This window comes from Phyllobates terribilis, unplaced genomic scaffold (genome assembly GCF_046119375.1).
Source record: "Phyllobates terribilis strain yellow unplaced genomic scaffold, ASM4611937v1 Scaffold_9__5_contigs__length_417890890, whole genome shotgun sequence".
NCBI lineage: Eukaryota > Metazoa > Chordata > Amphibia > Anura > Dendrobatidae > Phyllobates > Phyllobates terribilis.
The window spans coordinates 374,103,216-374,126,642 of NW_027362769.1; the positions used below are offsets into that span (position 1 = coordinate 374,103,216).

At 46.7% G+C, this 23,427-nt stretch overlaps 1 protein-coding gene across 2 annotated transcripts in view; it reads left to right on the top strand.

Moving 5' to 3' along the window:
• PKD1 (polycystin 1, transient receptor potential channel interacting) overlaps positions 1-23,427 on the top strand; it is a 184,924-nt gene that overhangs the window by 96,877 nt on the left and 64,620 nt on the right. For both annotated transcript variants that reach the window (XM_073648383.1, XM_073648384.1), the window contains exons 22-25: positions 6,300-6,902; positions 7,590-7,746; positions 7,852-8,104; positions 8,959-9,154. In XM_073648383.1, coding sequence (XP_073504484.1) covers positions 6,300-6,902; positions 7,590-7,746; positions 7,852-8,104; positions 8,959-9,154 — 1,209 coding nt within the window. The remainder of the gene's footprint in view (positions 1-6,299; positions 6,903-7,589; positions 7,747-7,851; positions 8,105-8,958; positions 9,155-23,427) is intronic.

Consider the following 23,427-nt stretch of genomic DNA (forward strand, 5'->3'; position numbering starts at 1 on the left):
AAGCACCCCCACACCATCACACCTCCTCCTCCATGCTTCACGGTGGGAACCAGGCATGTAGAGTCCATCCGTTCACCTTTTCTGCGTCGCACAAAGACACGGTGGTTGGAACCAAAGATCTCAAATTTGGACTCATCAGACCAAAGCACAGATTTCCACTGGTCTAATGTCCATTCCTTGTGTTCTTTAGCCCAAACAAGTCTCTTCTCTTTGTTGCCTGTCCTTAGCAGTGGTTTCCTAGCAGCTATTTTACCATGAAGGCCTGCTGCACAAAGTCTCCTCTTAACAGTTGTTGAAGAGATGTGTCTGCTGCTAGAACTCTGTGTGGCATTGACCTGGTCTCTAATCTGAGCTGCTGTTAACCGGTGATTTCTGAGGCTGGTGACTCGGATAAACTTATCCTCAGAAGCAGAGGTGACTCTTGGTCTTCCTTTCCTGGAGCGGTCCTCATGTGAGCCAGTTTCTTTGTAGCGCTTGATGGTTTTTGCAACTGCACTTGGGGACACTTTCAAAGTTTGCCCAATTTTTCGGACTGACTGACCTTCATTTCTTAAAGTAATGATGGCCACTCGTTTTTCTTTACTTAGCTGCTTTTTTCTTGCCATAATACAAATTCTAACAGTCTATTCAGTAGGACTATCTGCTGTGTATCCACCTGACTTCTGTACAACACAACTGATGGTCCCAACCCCATTTATAAGGCCAGAAATCCCACTTATTAAACCTGACAGGGCACACCTGTGAAGTGAAAACCATTTCCGGTGACTACCTCTTGAAGCTCATCAAGAGAATGCCAAGAGTGTGCAAAGCAGTCATCAAAGCAAAAGTTGGCTACTTTGAAGAACCTAGAATATAAGACATATTTAGTTGTTTCACACTTTTTTGTTAAGTATATAATTCCACATGTGTTAATTCATAGTTTTGATGCCTTCAGTGTGAATGTACAATTTTCAAAGTCCCGAAAATACAGAAAAATCTTTAAATGAAAAGGTGTGTCCAAACTTTTGGCCTGTGCTGTAGGTGAGAACAATCTAGGTAAGAATGTTCAGGAGCTTGGAGACTGGAAACTAGGCTAACAGCTAGACACAATACTCAAGCAATGAGTGAGAGATCCGTTTGGCTTTAAGTAGACCCAATCAGGAAACAAGATGGATCCCACAGGTTCAGAATCTGCCATCTTAATAAAGGGCAATTGAAGAACACATCAGCAGCCTCCAGTGGTAAGGAGTGGGATAGCAGCACAATTAAGGTGAACAATAGCAGCCACTAGTGGTCAAACTGTAGAAGGACAACTGGAATCCTGACATTACGACATTCCTGTGATCGCCGGCTTGTGGCTGGCGTTCATAGGAGAGCGTGATTTCTGATATATACAGGCGATCGGACAATCGCAGCTTCAAGTCTCCTAAGGGGACTATTAAATGAAGTAAAAATATGAAAAAAAAACCACAAGTTCAAATCACCCTGTTTTTCCCCATTGAAAATAAAACAATTAAAAAAAAGAATAAAAAAATACACCTATTTGGTATCGTTGCGTTCAGAATTGTCTGATCTATCAAAATATAAAATAAATTAATCCTATCGGTAAACAGCATAACGAGAAAAAAATTGAGACACCAGAATTACGTTTTTTTGGCCATCGCAACAATACAATAAAATGCAATAAGAGGAGATCAAAACATCATATCTACCCCAAAATGGTATCAATAAAAACATCAGCTCAGGGCGCAAAAAATAGGCCCTCACCCGGCCCCAGATTCCAAAAAATGGAAACGCTATGGGTCTCAGAAAATGGTGAAAAACACGCAAACTTTTTTTCATAAAAATTTTAGATTTTTTTTCACCACTTAAATAAAAAAAACTAAATGTTTGGTATCTGCGTACTCGTACTGACCCGGAGAATCATAATGGCAGGTCAGCTTTACCATATCGTGAACATTGTGGAATTGCACTTTTTTTGCAATTTCACCGCACTTGGAATTTTTTTCCCGTTTTCCAGTACATTGTATAGTAAAATCAATGGTGCCATTCAAAAGTAAAGCTCGTCCCGCAAAAGACAAGCCCTGACACGGCCATATTGACAGAAAAATAAAAAGTTATGGCCCTTGGAAGAAGGGCAGAAAAAAATGGAAAATGGTCATGGCGTGAAGGGGTTAAGAATAACCAAGGAGCAAGTGTTTATCCTTCAGCGCCTCCTCAGGAAAACTCTAAGCATAACACCATTGGAATTGAAATTAGAGGTGTAAATTAAAGGGGCCGTCCAGGATGTTGATAATTGCTGTAGGCCTCATTTATCAAAACTATCTTAAAAGAAAAATCTGTCTATGTTGCCCTTAGCAACCAATCAGAACTCGGCTTTCATTTTCAAAACCTCTTTGGGAAAATGCTAGCTGAGCTGTGATTGGTTGCTATGGGCAGCTAAGACACGTTTTTATTTTAGCTAGCTTGTTTTTGTTGTCACAGCTCTGCTGGTGCCCGCTGGTCTGTATTTACTTTACGATACTTCCACTGCTACTAATCACTGGCCTCAGTGACCTTGGCCTGTACATGCTCAGGGGCCAGTGATTGGCTGCAGCCCTCACATGGATGTATAACGCTTGTTCGCTGCAGTAAGACTGGCAGGGGCTGCTGAAATGGCGGTAATTTAATTTTTTATTTATTAAATTTTTTTGCTTTTACTTTTTATTTGTTTATAATACCGGTTGTAACGGGTCTGGGAGGTGGAACCTCTGAGCTACTATACAAAGGGGCAGTCCTTGTAAGGAAGCGGGTGGCTCCCAGGGAAAGCGGGCAGGCAGTCACGTCAAGTGACAGGGATAGTCTCTTGACAGGCGGGTGGTCTCGGCAAGTGACAGCAGGATAAGAGTCTCTAGACAGGCGGGTGGTCACGGCAAGTGACAGCAGGGTAAGAGTCTCTCGACAGGCAGGTGGTCACGGCAAGTGATAGCAGGGTAAGAGTCTCTGGACAGGCAGGTGGTCACAGCAAGTGACGGCTAAGCCTCCAGGTAGGCTAGCAGGCGGGTAGCAGGTGAGCGCTCCCAGGTGAGCGGGTAAGAGTCTCTGGACAGGCTGGCAGGCAGGCAGGTATCAGGCAGGTATCTGGCAGGTACTTCCTGGTCCACGGGCGGACTGATCCATAGACAGACTGGCAGGGCTGGTAGGCAGACTGTCGGACCGCAGGATTGCAAGCAGGTAGACAGGTATCAGGCAGGTATCTGGCAGGTGCTTCCTGGTCCGCAGGCCGACTGATCCATAGACAGACTGGCAGGTGCTGGTAGGCAGACTGTCGGACCGCAGGATTGCAAGCAGGTAGACAGGTATCAGGCAGGTATCTGGCAGGTGCTTCCTGGTCTGCGGGCGGACTGATCCATAGACAGACTGGCAGGTGCTGGTAGGCAGACTGTCGGACCGCAGGATTGCAAGCAGGTAGACAGGTATCAGGCAGGTATCTGGCAGGTGCTTCCTGGTCCGCAGGTGGACTGATCCATAGACAGACTGGCAGATGCTGGTAGGCAGACTGTCGGACCGCAGGATTGCAAGCAGGTAGACAGAACTGGAAAACAAGCTGGCAACGGGACCTGAGGGCTGAAGCAGAGTTGAAAGGCTTTGCAACAACATTGCTCGGACACCTCCATTTTGGAGGAGGTGCCTTATATATGGTGAGATCCTCCGGCCATTGGCCGGGGACTCCTTAGGACGGCGCGCGCGTCCCCTTTAAGAGAGAGGGAGCGCGCGCGCGCCCTAAGCACAGTGACCGGGAAGCAGCGCGCGCTGCCAGCAGAGCGGGAGGAGGATGCCGGGCACGGAGCGGAGAGGTGAGGGGAACGGCGTCCCTGCCTAGCAGGAGGCAGGGACGCCGACGCTACACCGGTCAACTCTTTAAAATTCTTGTGCCCCAATGTAAAATGTGTAATAGGCCTCCCAACTTTCCATCTTCCATTTATAATACTGGTGTTTCTTGGGGCATTTGGGCTCCCTCAGACACCAGGGCTCCTTTAGGTACCAGAGCTCCCTCAGTCACAAGGACTCCCTCATGCACCAGGGCTTCCTCAGGCACCAGGATTCTCAGGCAGCACTGCTCCCTCAGGCACCAGGGCTCCCTCAGGCACCAGGGCTTCCTCAGGCACCAGGGCTCTCCCAGGCACCATGACTCCCTCAGGCATCAATGCTCCTTCAGGCACCAGAGCTCCCTCAGACATGAAGGTTCCCTCAGTCACCAGGGCTTTCTCAGTCACCAGGGTTTTCTCAGGCACCAGGGCTTCCTCAGGCACCAGGGCTCTCTCAGGCACCATGGCTCCCTCAGGCATCAATGCTCCTTCAGGCACCAGAGCTCCCTCAGACATCAAGGTTCCCTCAGTCACCAGGGCTTTCTCAGTCACCAGGGTTTTCTCAGGCACCAGGGCTTCCTCAGGCACTAGTGCTCCCTTAGGCACCAGGGCTCCCTCAGGCACCAGGGCTCTCTCAGGCACCAGGGCTCCCTCAGGCACCAGGGCTCCCTCAGGCACCAATGCTCCTTCAGGCACCAGGGCTCCCTCAGGCACCAAGGCTCCCTCAGGCCCAGGGCTCCCTCAGTCACCAGGGCTCCCTCGGGCACCAGGGCTTCCTCAGGCACCAGGGCTCCCTCAGACACCAGGGCTCCCTCAGACATCAGGGCTTCCTCAGGCTCCAGGGCAGAATGTGACTGCTACCTCTGCCCCCCCCCCCCCTATTAGAGTGCATAGCAGGATCTTGGAAAGAGGGGAGGCCTCCTGAACTCCCTAAAGATTTGGAAAATATCCGACCAAAACCTCCTGGAAACAGGATCTTCCAGACAGATGCTTGTGTGTAATGCTGGATGCTCGATTATCAGTTGGAGCCCAAGCATCCGAACTACAAATTTACCGGTGCATTAAGAGGGCTTGAATAGCAGTGGGGTGTGGCTTCTAAAAATGGACTTTTTTAACCAAATTTTTTTATGATGCCCAAAGGATCTAATCTATTAAAATATATAATTAATTAACCCATGCAGTGAAAGTCGTAAAATAAAAAAAAAAATAAAAAGCTATAACTACTGGTTCCTGCCACCCCAAAATGCACTGAAAAGTGATGAAAACATCAGATGTGCCCCAAAATGGTACAAATAAAAACTACCGCTATATGGAAAAGTAAAACGGAGAATGGCGACACAATCCTTTATTTTTTTTTCTACGAAGTTCAGAATTTTTTTTAACCACTAGAATACGAAAAAAACCTATACAAGTTTGGTTAATCGCACTGAAAAGAAGAATCGCGGCACCAGATAATTTTTACCGCACTGTGAACGCCATCAAAACCTGTGAAAAACAATGGCGGAATTGTATTGTTTATTTATATATTTTTGGATCAATCAAATCACTTCTGAATTTCGATCAGTCTTGACGGACATGGCGGACCAGTGGTTAATGGCGTCAGCTCCGCGGAAATGATTTCTCGGGAAAATTATATTTGCAGAAGGTGAAGGACGCGTTTCTTTCCTGTGATCTTCTGGCCGATGTGATTTACACGGATTGTTCGGGCCGAGGCAAACAAACAATTACCGCCGGCTGCAGGAGTCGGAATAAATCAGCGTAAAATCGTTTCCCGCGGCGTGAGTAAGACACAGGAGGGATGGCATGATATAAACGCTTTTTTTTATTAATGTCACAGGAAGGAAAAAAAAATCCCGCTAAGTTATGAGTCTCTTTTGTGCTCCCAGTTAATGGCTTCCTTAGCTACAAGGAGAGATCTTTCATTATCTGCATTGTACAATCAAGAACTGATGGCGAAACCGCACTAAAGAAATAGGGTTGTTCAGGATTAGAAAAATGTGACTCCTTTCTTCCAAAAATAGCGCCACCCTTATCCACAGGTTGTGTGAATATTACACCTCAGTTGCCATTCATTTAAATGGAGCTGAGCTGCAGTACTGAGAGTGTCCACTACGGAGCTGTACTATTCAGGCTCCATTGGAGCTGATGTGTGGAGGTGCCAGTAGTTGGACTCCTGCCGATCTGATCTTGATGACCTTTTTTTAAGGATAGGTCACCAATATAGTCGATCCCCCTTTAAGGAACCTTTCCAAAGTTTAAAGGCAAACTCCAGCCACAACTGATACACTCTGTTATGCCCGATTCAGGCCACAAGGGGGCAATTAGTTTGCCATGAGGCATAACACAGTATATCAGTTTTGCCTGGAGTGTTCCTTTAAGGATACATCCCCCCAAATTTGGTCTGGAAATCTGCAGCGTTTTTATGTCCCATTTCTATATGAACCATTGAGATTTTGTATTAATATATTGCAGGAGACGTCATCCATCTTGTGAACACCAAGTCCTTAGTCCACAGGGGAGGGAAGCTGTGCGGAGCCCTCAACAACGCGGCCATTGCCTCCGAAGCTTACAATCTTTCTTCAGATCTCATGAGGATTTTGATGAAGTCCAGGGTTCTCAATGAGGAGCCTTTGACCCTTCAGGGTGGGGAGATCTTGGCCCGGGGCAAGCGTTCAGATCCTCTAAACTTGCTTTGCTACAGTAACCGGACGGGCTGCCAGTTCTTCATTCCTCAGGGGTTTAACAGCACCTTCCCTGACCTCACAGACATCATCCAGGTCATGTTCCAGGTGGACTCCAACCCGTACCCTTTTGGGTTCATCAGCAACTACACCGTGTCCACCAAGGTGGCCTCCATGGAGTTCCAGACTAGTAATGGCAGCCAGATCCCAGTTGAGAGCTTGGATTCTGAGAAGGCCATCACGGTTAGCGTTGCTAATAACACTGGCGTTGGGAATATCACTGCTGGCCTGGCCAAAATTGAGAGCCGGCGCTCGGTGAAGGTGGACCTCCAGGCAGAAAGCAGTAATGTGAACGCAGGACTTCACATACAGATCACTTACACAGCGCAGGATGGTGAGCGAATCTTTTCGGAGTTTAGTTGTTTATTTTTTGCTACAGAGCTCCAAATCCCCTACATAGTCATAGAGATACATCATAACATGCTGTCTGCCTGCGTGACTCTCTGCCCCCTTTTCCGTCTCTATTGTGCATGCATTCCTCCCTATCTACAGCCTGTGTAATCTGCCCTCCCTGAAGCATTGGATGCTTTTTCCCCTCTGTACACTCTGATTTGATGTGCACAACCTCCTTCTCTTGCTGCTGCTTTTTTTAGGGAATGTTTCATGGTCCAAGTTCAGATTACGATGCCCGGCCCAGTCACTGGTCTCTTGACTCAAATTCAACAGCCGTATAGTTATTTATGAGGCCATTGCATTCAGATCAGGAGACCTTCGGCCGGTCCAGACATCAGGGCACATACTCACTCTGTGTTGTGTATTTTTGAATTCGTCCTAACACTGAGAAAAGAAAGACGAGAGCCATCAGAGCCAGGAACAGTGTTCTTCCTGATCTATGTCAAATTCAGCAGCACAACCAGCTATGTGAAGGAGTTACACAGACTCCACAGCAGCAAAATGTTAGCAAATATTTAATGAAGAGTATTAGAAAGATGCAGAATTTTTTTTATTTAAGAAGCAAATAAAAATGTTAAAAAAATGTCACGGTGATGTAGTAATTGTATTTTTTTACTATCTCTTGTAGAGAGATATAAAGACAGTGAACCTGAGCCGTACATCTCAGTGTATCTACATGAGTCCGGTCATCCCAACCAGTACAACTATAGTGACATGAAGCAGATCAGCGAGGACTCACTGTCAGGAGATGACCACAAGCTGTACACGTTCTTCATCGCCCCATCGTAAGAGAATAATCATACGATCTCAGGGTCAATGGTCTTCTGTCTTGTGGGGTGGTCCTAGATGTAGGACCATATTTAGATTTTTCATAAATATGTCTGTTTTAGAGATGGAAACCTGACCAAGCGCTACTACCTGAACATCACAAACCATTACATGTGGTCACCGGTGGACGTGACAGTGGGCCTGTACACCTCCCTGTGTCAGTACTTTGATGGTAATGAGATGAAATGGAAGACAGAGGGCGTCGTACCCCTTGAGGATACCAGACCGGACCAGGCTGTGTGTCTAACCCAACATCTCACGGCTTTCGGTGCCAGTCTCTTTGTCCCACCTCACTCGGTCAACTTTATCTATCCTGTAAGTAGGACGTTTCCTCTTAATATGACCATGTGATTAGATCTCTTAAAGGAGCATTCCTATCTTCATAGATGGACATTGTCGAATAGTACTTGAAAAAACACTGATCTATAATGGAGTACCCCTACAAGGGTTATTTCCATCTTCATATATGGGTATAATCGGAGAGTGCTCATAAATGGAAACAATTTTGCAATTTTTTCCTTATTAAAATTTTCATCCGTTCTTGAAATATCAACACTTCTCATTTGCTTACAGCTTGTGGCCTAGGAGACCGACCACTGATGATTTCTAGCTTGTAAGCACTTCCCTGAAGCTGGCCTGGATTAGGAGGTAACAGTGTGCTCCAGCGATCCCGGCTAGCTTCAAAACAATGATTACAAGCTCAATATAAAAGAACCTGTAAGCACTGTGCATGTTCTGCTGTCTAGCATCGGTGGTCGGTCTCCAAGGCAATGAGCTGTAAACAAAGGAAAAGTGTTAATATTTTAAGAACGGCTGGAAATTTTAACAAGCAGTAAATTGCAAAATTGCTTGTATTTACGAGCACTATCTAAAAATACTCATTTATGAAGATGGGAAAGAACCATATTAAGGGGTACTCCACTATATATCAACTATCCACTGGCACTGACAGTTATTCACATTAGTGCCATGGACTTTGAATGGAGCTTCAGGGTGGATGCATGACTACACCATTCAGCTTCTCCCAGGCTGGGGTAAGCGGGGAACATAAGTCCTCCACTCTGGCATCCGATAGGGGTCCCACCATTCCAGATTATTGGAATTTTTTGTGCCTAGATAAGTATTGTAAAACATTAAAGTGACTGTCATTACTATTTCTTTTATTGCAGCCTCCTCCTCCCGGTATTAACTACATCGTGCTGCTCACGTGTGCCGTCTGCTTCGCCACCTACTCCGTGGCCACCATTATTGTCCACAAACTGGACTTGCTGGATGTCAGTAAGGCCGGGGTTATTCCCTTCTGCGGAAAAGCTGGATTTTTTAAATATGAGGTTCTGCTGAAGACAGGATGGGGCCGAGGGTCCGGTAAGTGCGTCTATATCTGTGTCAGTGTATATACGTGTGTGTGTCTCCGTCAGTGTATATACTGTATGTGTGTGCATCTACATCGGTGTATATAGGTGTGCGTCTACGTCGGTGTATATAGGTGTGCGTCTACGACTGTGTATATAGGTGTGTGCGTCTACGTCGGTGTATATAGGTGTGTGCATCTACGTCGGTGTATATAGGTGTGTGCGTCTACGTCAGTGTATATAGGTGTGTGCATCTACGTCGGTGTATATACGTGTGTGCGTCTACGACTGTGTATATAGGTGTGTGCGTCTACGTCGGTGTATATACGTGTGCATCTACGTCGGTGTATATAGGTGTGTACGTCTACTTCGGTGTATATACGTGTGTGCATCTACGTCGGTGTATATACGTGTGTGCGTCTACGACTGTGTATATAGGTGTGTGCGTCTACGTCGGTGTATATAGGTGAGTGCGTCTACGTCGGTGTATATACGTGTGCATCTACGTCGGTGTATATAGGTGTGTGCGTCTACTTCGGTGTATATAGTGTGTGCGTCTACGTCGGTGTATATACGTGTGCATCTACGTCGGTGTATATAGGTGTGTGCGTCTACGTCGGTGTATATAGGTGTGTGCGTCTACGTCGGTGTATATACGTGTGCGTCTACGTCAGTGTATATATCTGTGTGCGTCTACGTCAGGGTATATAGGTGTGTGCATCTACGTCGGTGTATATACGTGTGTGCGTCTACGACTGTGTATATAGGTGTGTGCGTCTACGTCGGTATATATAGGTGAGTGCGTCTACGTCGGTGTATATACGTGTGCATCTACGTCGGTGTATATAGGTGTGTGCGTCTACTTCGGTGTATATAGTGTGTGCGTCTACGTCGGTGTATATACGTGTGCATCTACGTCGGTGTATATAGGTGTGTGCGTCTACTTCGGTGTATATAGTGTGTGCGTCTACTTCGGTGTATATACGTGTGTGCGTCTACGTCGGTGTATATACGTGTGTGCGTCTACGACTGTGTATATAGGTGTGTGCGTCTACGTCGGTGTATATACGTGTGTGCGTCTACGACTGTGTATATAGGTGTGTGCGTCTACGTCGGTGTATATAGGTGTGTGCGTCTATTTCGGTGGATATACGTGTGTGCGTCTACGTCGGTGTATATAGGTGTGTGAGTCAACGACTGTATATAGGTGTGTGCGTCTACGTCGGTGTATATAGGTGTGTGCGTCTACTTCGGTGTATATACGTGTGCATCTACGTCGGTGTATATAGGTGTGTGCGTCTACGTCGGTGTATATAGGTGTGTGCGTCTACGTCGGTGTATATACGTGTGCATCTACGTCGGTGTATATAGGTGTGTGCGTCTACTTCGGTGTATATACGTGTGTGTTTTTCTACGTCGGTGTATATACGTGTGTGTGTCTACGTCGGTGTATATAGGTGTGTGCGTCTACGTCGGTGTATATAGGTGTGTGCGTCTACGTCGGTGTATATACGTGTGCGTCTAAGTCGGTGTATATAGGTGTGTGCGTCTACGTCGGTGTATATACTTGTGTGCGTCTACGTCAGGGTATATAGGTGTGTGCATCTACGTCAGGGTATATAGGTGTGTGCGTCTACGTCGGTGTATATAGGTGTGTGCGTCTACGTCGGTGTATATACGTGTGCGTCTACGTCAGTGTATATATCTGTGTGCGTCTACGTCAGGGTATATAGGTGTGTGCGTCTACGTCGGTGTATATACGTGTGTGCGTCTACGTCGGTGTATATATCTGTGTGCGTCTATGTCAGGGTATATAGGTGTGTGCGTCTACGTTGGTGTATATACATGTGTGCGTCTACGTCGGTGTATATACGTGTGTGCGTCTACGTCGGTGTATATAGGTGTGTGCGTCTACGTCGGTGTATATACTTGTGCATCTACGTCGGTGTATATAGGTGTGTGCGTCTACTTCGGTGTATATACGTGTGTGCGTCTACGTCGGTGTATATACGTGTGTGCGTCTACGACTGTGTATATAGGTGTGTGCCTCTACGTCGGTGTATATAGGTGTGTGCGTCTACGTCGGTGTATATAGGTGTGTGCGTCTACGTCAGTGTATATAGGTGTGTGCGTCTACGTCGGTGTATATACGTGTGCATCTACGTCGGTGTATATAGGTGTGTGCGTCTACTTCGGTGTATATACGTGTGTGCGTCTACGTCGGTGTATATACGTGTGTGCGTCTACGACTGTGTATATAGCTGTGTGCGTCTACGTCGGTGTATATAGGTGTGTGCGTCTACGTCGGTGTATATACGTGTGTGCGTCTATGACTGTGTATATAGGTGTGTGCGTCTACGTCGGTGTATATAGTGTGTGCGTCTACGTCGGTGTATATACGTGTGCATCTACGTCTGTGTATATACGTGTGTGCGTCTATGTCGGTGTATATACGTGTGTGCGTCTACGACTGTGTATATAGGTGTGTGCGTCTACGTCGGTGTATATACGTGTGCATCTACGTCGGTGTATATAGGTGTGTGCGTCTACTTCGGTGTATATACGTGTGTGCTTCTACGTCGGTGTATATTCGTGTGTGCGTCTACGACTGTGTATATAGGTGTGAGCGTCTACGTCGGTGTATATAGGTGTGTGCGTCTACGTCGGTGTATATACGTGTGCATCTACGTCGGTGTATATAGGTGTGTGCGTCTACTTCGGTGTATATAGGTGTGTGCGTCTACGTCGGTGTATATACGTGTGCGTCTAAGTCGGTGTATATAGGTGTGTGCGTCTACGTCGGTGTATATACTTGTGTGCGTCTATGTCAGTGTATATACGTGTGTGCGTCTACGTCAGGGTATATAGGTGTGTGTGTGTCTACGTCGGTGTATATAGGTGTGTGCTTCTACGTCGGTGTATATACATGTGCGTCTAAGTCGGTGTATATACGTGTGTGTGTCTACGTCGGTGTATATAGGTGTGTGCGTCTACGTCGGTGTATATACTTGTGTGCGTCTATGTCAGTGTATATACGTGTGTGCGTCTACGTCAGGGTATATAGGTGTGTGCATCTACGTCAGGGTATATAGGTGTGTGCGTCTACGTCGGTATATATAGGTGTGTGCGTCTACGTCGGTGTATATACGTGTGCGTCTACGTCAGTGTATATATCTGTGTGCGTCTACGTCAGGGTATATACGTGTGTGCGTCTACGTCAGGGTATATAGGTGTGTGCGTCTACGTCGGTGTATATACATGTGTGCGTCTACGTCGGTGTATATACGTGTGTGTGTCTACGTCGGTGTATATAGGTGTGTGCGTCTACGTCGCTGTATATACGTGTGCATCTACGTCGGTGTATATGGGTGTGTGCGTCTACTTCGGTGTATATACGTGTGCATCTACGTCGGTGTATATACGTGTGTGCGTCTACGTCGGTGTATATACGTGTGTGCGTCTACGTCTGTGTATATACGTGTGTGCGTCTACGTCGGTGTATATACGTGTGTGCGTCTACGACTGTGTATATAGGTGTGTGCGTCTACGTCGGTGTATATAGGTGTGTGCGTCTACTTCGGTGTATATACGTGTGTGCGTCTACGTCGGTGTATATACGTGTGTGCGTCTACGACTGTGTATATAGGTGTGTGTGCGTCTACGTCGGTGTATATAGGTGTGTGCGTCTACGTCGGTGTATATAGGTGTGTGCGTCTACGTCGGTGTATATACGTGTGCATCTACGTCTGTGTATATAGGTGTGTGCGCCTACTTCGGTGTATATACGTGTGTGTTTTTCTACGTCGGTGTATATACGTGTGTGCGTCTACGTCGGTGTATATAGGTGTGTGCGTCTACGTCAGTGTATATAGGTGTGTGCGTCTACGTCGGTGTATATACGTGTGCATCTACGTCGGTGTATATAGGTGTGTGCGCCTACTTCGGTGTATATACGTGTGTGTTTTTCTACGTCGGTGTATATACGTGTGTGCGTCTACGTCGGTGTATATAGGTGTGTGCGTCTACGTCGGTGTATATAGGTGTGTGCGTCTACGTCGGTGTATATACGTGTGTGCGTCTACTTCTGTGTATATAGGTGTGTGCGTCTACGTCGGTGTATATAGGTGTGTGCGTCTACGTCGGTGTATATACGTGTGCATCTACGTCGGCGTATATAGGTGTGTGCGTCTACTTCGGTGTATATAGGTGTGTGCGTCTACGTCGGTGTATATAGGTGTGCGTCTAAGTCGGTGTATATAGGTGTGTGCGTCTACGTCGGTGTATATACTTGTGTGCGTCTATGTCAGTGTATATACGTGTGTGCGTCTACGTCAGGGTATATAGGTGTGTGTTTTTCTACGTCGGTGTATATACGTGTGTGTGTCTACGTCGGTGTATATAGGTGTGTGCGTCTACGTCGATGTATATACGTGTGTGCGTCTACGTCGATGTATATACGTGTGTGCGTGTACGTCAGTGTATATATCTGTGTGCGTCTATGTCAGGGTATATAGGTGTCTACGTCGGTGTATATACATGTGTGCGTCTACGTCAGTGTATATATCTGTGTGCGTCTATGTCAGGGTATATAGGTGTGTGCGTCTACGTCGGTGTATATAGGTGTGTGCGTCTACTTCGGTGTATATACGTGTGCATCTACGTCGGTGTATATAGGTGTGTGCGTCTACTTCGGTGTATATACGTGTGTGCGTCTACGTCGGTGTATATACGTGTGTGCGTCTACGACTGTGTATATAGGTGTGTGCGTCTACGTCGGTGTATATAGGTGTGTGCGTCTAAGTCGGTGTATATACGTGTGTGCGTCTACTTCTGTGTATATAGGTGTGTGCGTCTACGTCGGTGTATATAGGTGTGTGCGTCTACGTCGGTGTATATACGTGTGCATCTACGTCGGTGTATATAGGTGTGTGCGTCTACTTCGGTGTATATACGTGTGTGTTTTTCTACGTCGGTGTATATACGTGTGTGTGTCTACGTCGGTGTATATAGGTGTGTGCGTCTACGTCGGTGTATATAGGTGTGTGCGTCTACGTCGGTGTATATACGTGTGCGTCTAAGTCGGTGTATATATCTGTGTGCGTCTATGTCAGTGTATATACGTGTGTGCGTCTACGTCAGGGTATATAGGTGTGTGCATCTACGTCAGGGTATATAGGTGTGTGCGTCTACGTCGGTGTATATACGTGTGCCTCTACGTCAGTGTATATATCTGTGTGCGTCTACGTCAGGGTATATAGGTGTGTGCGTCTACGTCGGTGTATATACGTGTGTGCGTCTACGTCGGTGTATATATCTGTGTGCGTCTATGTCAGGGTATATAGGTGTGTGCGTCTACGTTGGTGTATAAACATGTGTGCGTCTACGTCGGTGTATATACGTGTGTGCATCTACGTCGGTGTATATAGGTGTGTGCGTCTACGTCGGTGTATATACTTGTGCATCTACGTCGGTGTATATAGGTGTGTGCGTCTACTTCGGTGTATATACGTGTGTGCGTCTACGTCGGTGTATATACGTGTGTGCGTCTACGACTGTGTATATAGGTGTGTGCCTCTACGTCGGTGTATATAGGTGTGTGCGTCTACGTCGGTGTATATAGGTGTGTGCGTCTACGTCAGTATATATAGGTGTGTGCGTCTACGTCGGTGTATATACGTGTGCATCTACGTCGGTGTATATAGGTGTGTGCGTCTACTTCGGTGTATATACGTGTGTGCGTCTACGTCGGTGTATATACGTGTGTGCGTCTACGACTGTATATAGGTGTGTGCGTCTACGTCGGTGTATATAGGTGTGTGCGTCTACGTCGGTGTATATACGTGTGTGCGTCTATGACTGTGTATATAGGTGTGTGCGTCTACGTCGGTGTATATAGGTGTGTGCGTCTACTTCGGTGTATATACGTGTGTGCATCTACGTCGGTGTATATACGTGTGTGCGTCTACGACTGTGTATATAGGTGTGTGCGTCTACGTCGGTGTATATACGTGTGCTTCTACGTCGGTGTATATAGGTGTGTGCGTCTACTTCGGTGTATATAGTGTGTGCGTCTACGTCGGTGTATATACGTGTGCATCTACGTCGGTGTATATAGGTGTGTGCGTCTACTTCGGTGTATATAGTGTGTGCTTTTCTACGTCGGTGTATATACTTGTGTGCGTCTACGACTGTGTATATAGGTGTGTGCGTCTACGTCGGTGTATATAGGTGTGTGCGTCTACGTCGGTGTATATACGTGTGCATCTACTTCGGTGTATATAGGTGTGTGCGTCTACTTCGGTGTATATACGTGTGTGCGTCTACGTCGGTGTATATACGTGTGTGCGTCTACGACTGTGTATATAGGTGTGTGCGTCTACGTCGGTGTATATAGGTGTGTGCGTCTACGTCGGTGTATATACGTGTGTGCGTCTACTTCTGTGTATATAGGTGTGTGCGTCTACGTCGGTGTATATACGTGTGCATCTACGTCGGTGTATATAGGTGTGTGCGTCTACTTCGGTGTATATACGTGTGTGTTTTTCTACGTCGGTGTATATAGGTGTGTGTGTCTACGTCGGTGTATATAGGTGTGTGTGTCTACGTCAGTGTATATAGGTGTGTGCGTCTACGTCTTTGTATATACGTGTGCATCTACGTCGGTGTATATAGGTGTGTGCGTCTACTTCGGTGTATATACGTGTGTGCGTCTACGTCGGTGTATATACGTGTGTGCGTCTACGACTGTGTATATAGGTGTGTGTGCGTCTACGTCGGTGTATATAGGTGTGTGCGTCTACGTCGGTGTATATAGGTGTGTGCGTCTACGTCGGTGTATATACGTGTGCATCTACGTCTCTGTATATAGGTGTGTGCGCCTACTTCGGTGTATATACGTGTGTGTTTTTCTACGTCGGTGTATATACGTGTGTGCGTCTACGTCGGTGTATGTAGGTGTGTGCGTCTACGTCAGTGTATATAGGTGTGTGCGTCTACGTCGGTGTATATACGTGTGCATCTACGTCGGTGTATATAGGTGTGTGCGCCTACTTCGGTGTATATACGTGTGTGTTTTTCTACGTCGGTGTATATACGTGTGTGCGTCTACGTCGGTGTATATACGTGTGTGTGTCTACGTCGGTGTATATAGGTGTGTGCGTCTACGTCGGTGTATATAGGTGTGTGCGTCTACGTCGGTGTATATACGTGTGCGTCTAAGTCGGTGTATATAGGTGTGTGCGTCTACGTCGGTGTATATACTTGTGTGCGTCTATGTCAGTGTATATACGTGTGTGCGTCTACGTCAGGGTATATAGGTGTGTGCATCTACGTCAGGGTATATAGGTGTGTGCGTCTACGTCGGTGTATATACGTGTGCCTCTACGTCAGTGTATATATCTGTGTGCGTCTACGTCAGGGTATATAGGTGTGTGCGTCTACGTCGGTGTATATACGTGTGTGCGTCTACGTCGGTGTATATATCTGTGTGCGTCTATGTCAGGGTATATAGGTGTGTGCGTCTACGTTGGTGTATAAACATGTGTGCGTCTACGTCGGTGTATATACGTGTGTGCATCTACGTCGGTGTATATAGGTGTGTGCGTCTACGTCGGTGTATATACTTGTGCATCTACGTCGGTGTATATAGGTGTGTGCGTCTACTTCGGTGTATATACGTGTGTGCGTCTACGTCGGTGTATATACGTGTGTGCGTCTACGACTGTGTATATAGGTGTGTGCCTCTACGTCGGTGTATATAGGTGTGTGCGTCTACGTCGGTGTATATAGGTGTGTGCGTCTACGTCAGTATATATAGGTGTGTGCGTCTACGTCGGTGTATATACGTGTGCATCTACGTCGGTGTATATAGGTGTGTGCGTCTACTTCGGTGTATATACGTGTGTGCGTCTACGTCGGTGTATATACGTGTGTGCGTCTACGACTGTATATAGGTGTGTGCGTCTACGTCGGTGTATATAGGTGTGTGCGTCTACGTCGGTGTATATACGTGTGTGCGTCTACGTCGGTGTATATAGGTGTGTGCGTCTACTTCGGTGTATATACGTGTGTGCATCTACGTCGGTGTATATACGTGTGTGCGTCTACGACTGTGTATATAGGTGTGTGCGTCTACGTCGGTGTATATAGGTGTGTGCGTCTACGTCGGTGTATATACGTGTGCATCTACTTCGGTGTATATAGGTGTGTGCGTCTACTTCGGTGTATATACGTGTGTGCGTCTACGTCGGTGTATATACGTGTGTGCGTCTACGACTGTGTATATAGGTGTGTGCGTCTACGTCGGTGTATATAGGTGTGTGCGTCTACGTCGGTGTATATACGTGTGTGCGTCTACTTCTGTGTATATAGGTGTGTGCGTCTACGTCGGTGTATATACGTGTGCATCTACGTCGGTGTATATAGGTGTGTGCGTCTACTTCGGTGTATATACGTGTGTGTTTTTCTACGTCGGTGTATATAGGTGTGTGTGTCTACGTCAGTGTATATAGGTGTGTGCGTCTACGTCTTTGTATATACGTGTGCATCTACGTCGATGTATATAGGTGTGTGCGTCTACTTCGGTGTATATACGTGTGTGCGTCTACGTCGGTGTATATACGTGTGTGCGTCTACGACTGTATATAGGTGTGTGTGCGTCTACGTCGGTGTATATAGGTGTGTGCGTCTACGTCGGTGTATATACATGTGCATCTACGTCTGTGTATATAGGTGTGTGCGCCTACTTCGGTGTATATACGTGTGTGTTTTTCTACGTCGGTGTATATACGTGTGTGCATCTACGTCGGTGTATATAGGTGTGTGCGTCTACGTCAGTGTATATAGGTGTGTGCGTCTACGTCGGTGTATATACGTGTGCATCTTCGTCGGTGTATATAGTTGTGTGCGCCTACTTCGGTGTATATACGTGTGTGTTTTTCTACGTCGGTGTATATACGTGTGTGCGTCTACGTCGGTGTATATAGGTGTGTGCGTCTACGTCGGTGTATATAGGTGTGTGCGTCTACGTCGGTGTATATACGTGTGTGCGTCTACGTCGGTGTATATACGTGTGCATCTACGTCGGTGTATATAGGTGTGTGCGTCTACTTCGGTGTATATAGGTGTGTGCGTCTACGTCGGTGTATATACCTGTGCGTCTAAGTCGGTGTATATAGGTGTGTGCGTCTACGTCGGTGTATATACTTGTGTGCGTCTATGTCAGTGTATATACGTATGTGCGTCTACGTCAGGGTATATAGGTGTGTGTTTTTCTACGTCGGTGTATATACGTGTGTGTGTCTACGTCGGTGTATATAGGTGTGTGCGTCTACGTCGATGTATATACGTGTGTGCGTCTACGTCGATGTATATACGTGTGTGCGTGTACGTCAGTGTATATATCTGTGTGCGTCTATGTCAGGGTATATAGGTGTCTACGTCGGTGTATATACATGTGTGCGTCTACGTCAGTGTATATATCTGTGTGCGTCTATGTCAGGGTATATAGGTGTGTGCGTCTACGTCGGTGTATATAGGTGTGTGCGTCTACGTCGGTGTATATGCGTGTGCATCTACGTCGGTGTATATAGGTGTGTGCGTCTACTTCGGTGTATATACGTGTGTGCGTCTACGTCGGTGTATATATGTGTGTGCGTCTACGTCTGTGTATATACGTGTGTGCGTCTACGTCGGTGTATATACGTGTGTACGTCTACGTCGGTGTATATAGGTGTGTGCGTCTACGTCGGTGTATATAGGTGTGTGCGTCTACGTCGGTGTATATACGTGTGTGCGTCTACTTCTGTGTATATAGGTATGTGCGTCTACGTCGGTGTATATAGGTGTGTGCGTCTATGTCGGTGTATATACGTGTGCATCTACGTCGGTGTATATAGGTGTGTGCATCTACTTCGGTGTATATAGGTGTGTGCGTCTACGTCGGTGTATATACGTGTGCGTCTAAGTCGGTGTATATAGGTGTGTGCGTCTACGTCGGTGTATATACTTGTGTGCGTCTATGTCAGTGTATATACGTGTGTGCGTCTACGTCAGGGTATATAGGTGTGTGTTTCTCTACGTCGGTGTATATACGTGTGTGTGTCTACGTCGGTGTATATAGGTGTGTGCGTCTACGTCGGTGTATATAGGTGTGTGCGTCTACGTCGGTGTATATACGTGTGTGCGTCTACGTCGGTGTATATACGTGTGCATCTACGTCGGTGTATATAGGTGTGTGCGTCTACTTCGGTGTATATAGGTGTGTGCGTCTACGTCGGTGTATATACGTGTGCGTCTAAGTCGGTGTATATAGGTGTGTGCGTCTACGTCGGTGTATATACTTGTGTGCGTCTATGTCAGTGTATATACGTGTGTGCGTCTACGTCAGGGTATATAGGTGTGTGTTTTTCTACGTCGGTGTATATACGTGTGTGTGTCTACGTCGGTGTATATAGGTGTGTGCGTCTACGTCGATGTATATACGTGTGTGCGTCTACGTCGATGTATATACGTGTGTGCGTGTACGTCAGTGTATATATCTGTGTTCGTCTATGTCAGGGTATATAGGTGTCTACGTCGGTGTATATACATGTGTGCGTCTATGTCAGGGTATATAGGTGTGTGCGTCTACGTCGGTGTATATGCGTGTGCATCTACGTCGGTGTATATAGGTGTGTGCGTCTACTTCGGTGTATATACGTGTGTGCGTCTACGTCGGTGTATATACGTGTGAGCGTCTACGTCGGTGTATATACGTGTGTGCGTCTACGTCGGTGTATATACGTGTGTGCGTCTACGTCGGTGTATATAGGTGTGTGCGTCTACGTCGGTGTATATACGTGTGTGCGTCTACTTCTGTGTATATAGGTGTGTGCGTCTACGTCGGTGTATATAGGTGTGTGCGCCTATGTCGGTGTATATACGTGTGCATCTACGTCGGTGTATATAGGTGTGTGCATCTACTTCGGTGTATATAGGTGTGTGCGTCTACGTCGGTGTATATACATGTGCGTCTAAGTCGGTGTATATAGGTGTGTGTTTTTCTACGTCGGTGTATATACGTGTGTGTGTCTACGTCGGTGTATATAGGTGTGTGCGTCTACGTCGGTATATATACATGTGCGTCTAAGTCGGTGTATATAGGTGTGTGCGTCTACGTCGGTGTATATACTTGTGTGCGTCTATGTCAGTGTATATACGTGTTTGCGTCTACGTCAGGGTATATAGGTGTGTGCGTCTACGTCGGTGTATATAGGTGTGTGCGTCTACGTCGGTGTATATACGTGTGCGTCTACGTCAGTGTATATATCTGTGTGCGTCTACGTCAGGGTATATAGGTGTGTGCGTCTAGGTCAGGGTATATAGGTGTGTGCGTCTACGTCAGTGTATATACGTGTGTTCGTCTACGTCAGTGTGTATACGTGTGTGCGTCTACGTCGATGTATATACGTGTGTGCGTCTACGTCAGGGTATATATTTGTGTGCGTCTACGTTAGTGTATATACGTGTGTGCGTCTACGTCAGTGTATATACGTGTGTGCGTCTACGTCAGTGTATATATCTGTGTGCGTCTATGTCAGGGTATATAGGTGTGTGCGTCTACTTCGGTGTATATACATGTATGCGTCTACGTCGGTGTATATACGTGTGTGCGTCTACGTCGGTGTATATAGGTGTGTGCGTCTACACGGTGTATATACGTGTGCATCTACGTCGGTGTATATAGGTGTGTGCGTCTACTTCGGTGTATATATGTGTGTGCGTCTACGTCGGTGTATATACGTGTGTGCGTCTACGTCTGTGTATATACGTGTGTGCGTCTACGACTGTGTATATAGGTGTGTGCGTCTACGTCGGTGTATATACGTGTGCATCTACGTCGGTGTATATAGGTGTGTGCGTCTACTTCGGTGTATATACGTGTGTGCGTCTACGTCGGTGTATATACTTGTGTGCGTCTACGACTGTGTATGTAGGTGTGTGCGTCTACGTCGGTGTATGTAGGTGTGTGCGTCTATGTCGGTGTATATACGTGTGCATCTACGTCTGTGTATATAGGTGTGTGCGCCTACTTCGGTGTATATACGTGTGTGTTTTTCTACGTCGGTGTATATAGGTGTGTGCGTCTACGTCGGTGTATATAGGTGTGTGCGTCTACGTCGGTGTATATACGTGTGCATCTACGTCGGTGTATATAGGTGTGTGCGCCTACTTCGGTGTATATACGTGTGTGTTTTTCTACGTCGGTGTATATACGTGTGTGCGTCTACGTCGGTGTATATAGGTGTGTGCGTCTACGTCGGTGTATATAGGTGTGTGCGTCTACTTCTGTGTATATAGGTGTGTGCGTCTACGTCGGTGTATATAGGTGTGTGCGTCTACGTCGGTGTATATAGGTGTGTGCGTCTACGTCGGTGTATATAGGTGTGTGCGTCTACGTCGGTGTATATACGTGTGTGCGTCTACGTCGGTGTATATATGTGTGTGCGTCTACGACTGTGTATATAGGTGTGTGCGTCTACGTCGGTGTATATACGTGTGCATCTACGTCGGTGTATATAGGTGTGTGCGTCTACTTCGGTGTATATACGTGTGTGCGTCTACGTCGGTGTATATAGGTGTGTGCGTCTACGTCGGTGTATATACGTGTGTGCGTCTACTTCTGTGTATATAGGTGTGTGCGTCTACGTCGGTGTATATAGGTGTGTGCGCCTATGTCGGTGTATATACGTGTGTGCGTCTACGACTGTATATGTAGGTGTGTGCGTCTACGTCGGTGTATGTAGGTGTGTGCGTCTACGTCGGTGTATGTAGGTGTGTGCGTCTACGTCGGTGTATATACGTGTGCATCTACGTCTGTGTATATAGGTGTGTGCGCCTACTTCGGTGTATATACGTGTTTGTTTTTCTACGTCGGTGTATATACGTGTGTGCGTCTACGTCGGTGTATATAGGTGTGTGCGTCTACGTCGGTGTATATACGTGTGCATCTACGTCGGTGTATATAGGTGTGTGCGCCTACTTCGGTGTATATACGTGTATGTTTTTCTACGTCGGTGTATATACGTGTGTGCGTCTACGTCGGTGTATATAGGTGTGTGCGTCTACGTCGGTGTATATAGGTGTGTGCGTCTACGTCGGTGTATATACGTGTGCATCTACGTCGGTGTATATAGGTGTGTGCGCCTACTTCGGTGTATATACGTGTGTGTTTTTCTACGTCGGTGTATATACGTGTGTGCGTCTACGTCAGTGTATATAGGTGTGTGCGTCTACGTCGGTGTATATATACGTGTGTGCGTCTACTTCTGTGTATATAGGTGTGTGCGTCTACGTCGGTGTATATAGGTGTGTGCGTCTACGTCGGTGTATATACGTGTGCATCTACGTCGGTGTATATAGGTGTGTGCGTCTACGTCGGTGTATATACGTGTGCGTCTAAGTCGGTGTATATAGGTGTGTGCGTCTACGTCGGTGTATATACTTGTGTGCGTCTATGTCAGTGTATATACGTGTGTGTGTCTACGTCGGTGTATATAGGTGTGTGCGTCTACGTCGATGTATATACGTGTGTGCGTCTACGTCAGTGTATATATCTGTGTGCGTCTATGTCAGGGTATATAGGTGTGTGCGTCTACGTCGGTGTATATACATGTGTGCGTCTACGTCAGTGTATATATCTGTGTGCGTCTACGTCGGTGTATATAGGTGTGTGCGTCTACATCGGTGTATATACGTGTGCATCTACGTCGGTGTATATAGGTGTGTGCGTCTACTTCGGTGTATATACGTGTGTGCGTCTACGTCGGTGTATATACGTGTGTGCGTCTACGTCTGTGTATATACGTGTGTGCGTCTACGTCGGTGTATATACGTGTGTGCGTCTACGTCGGTGTATATACGTGTGTGCGTCTACGTCTGTGTATATACGTGTGTGCATCTACGTCGGTGTATATAGTTGTGTGCTTCTGCTTCGGTGTATATACGTGTGTGCGTCTACGTTGGTGTATTTACGTGTGTGCGTCTACGTCTGTGTATATACGTGTGTGCGTCTATGTCAGGGTATATAGGTGTGTGCGTCTACGTCGGTGTATATACATGTGTGCGTCTACGTCGGTGTATATATGTGTGTGCGTCTATGACTGTGTATATAGGTGTGTGCGCCTACTTCGGTGTATATACGTGTGTGTTTTTCTACGTCGGTGTATATATGTGTGTGCGTCTACTTCTGTGTATATAGGTGTGTGCGTCTACGTCGGTGTATATAGGTGTGTGCGTCTACGTCGG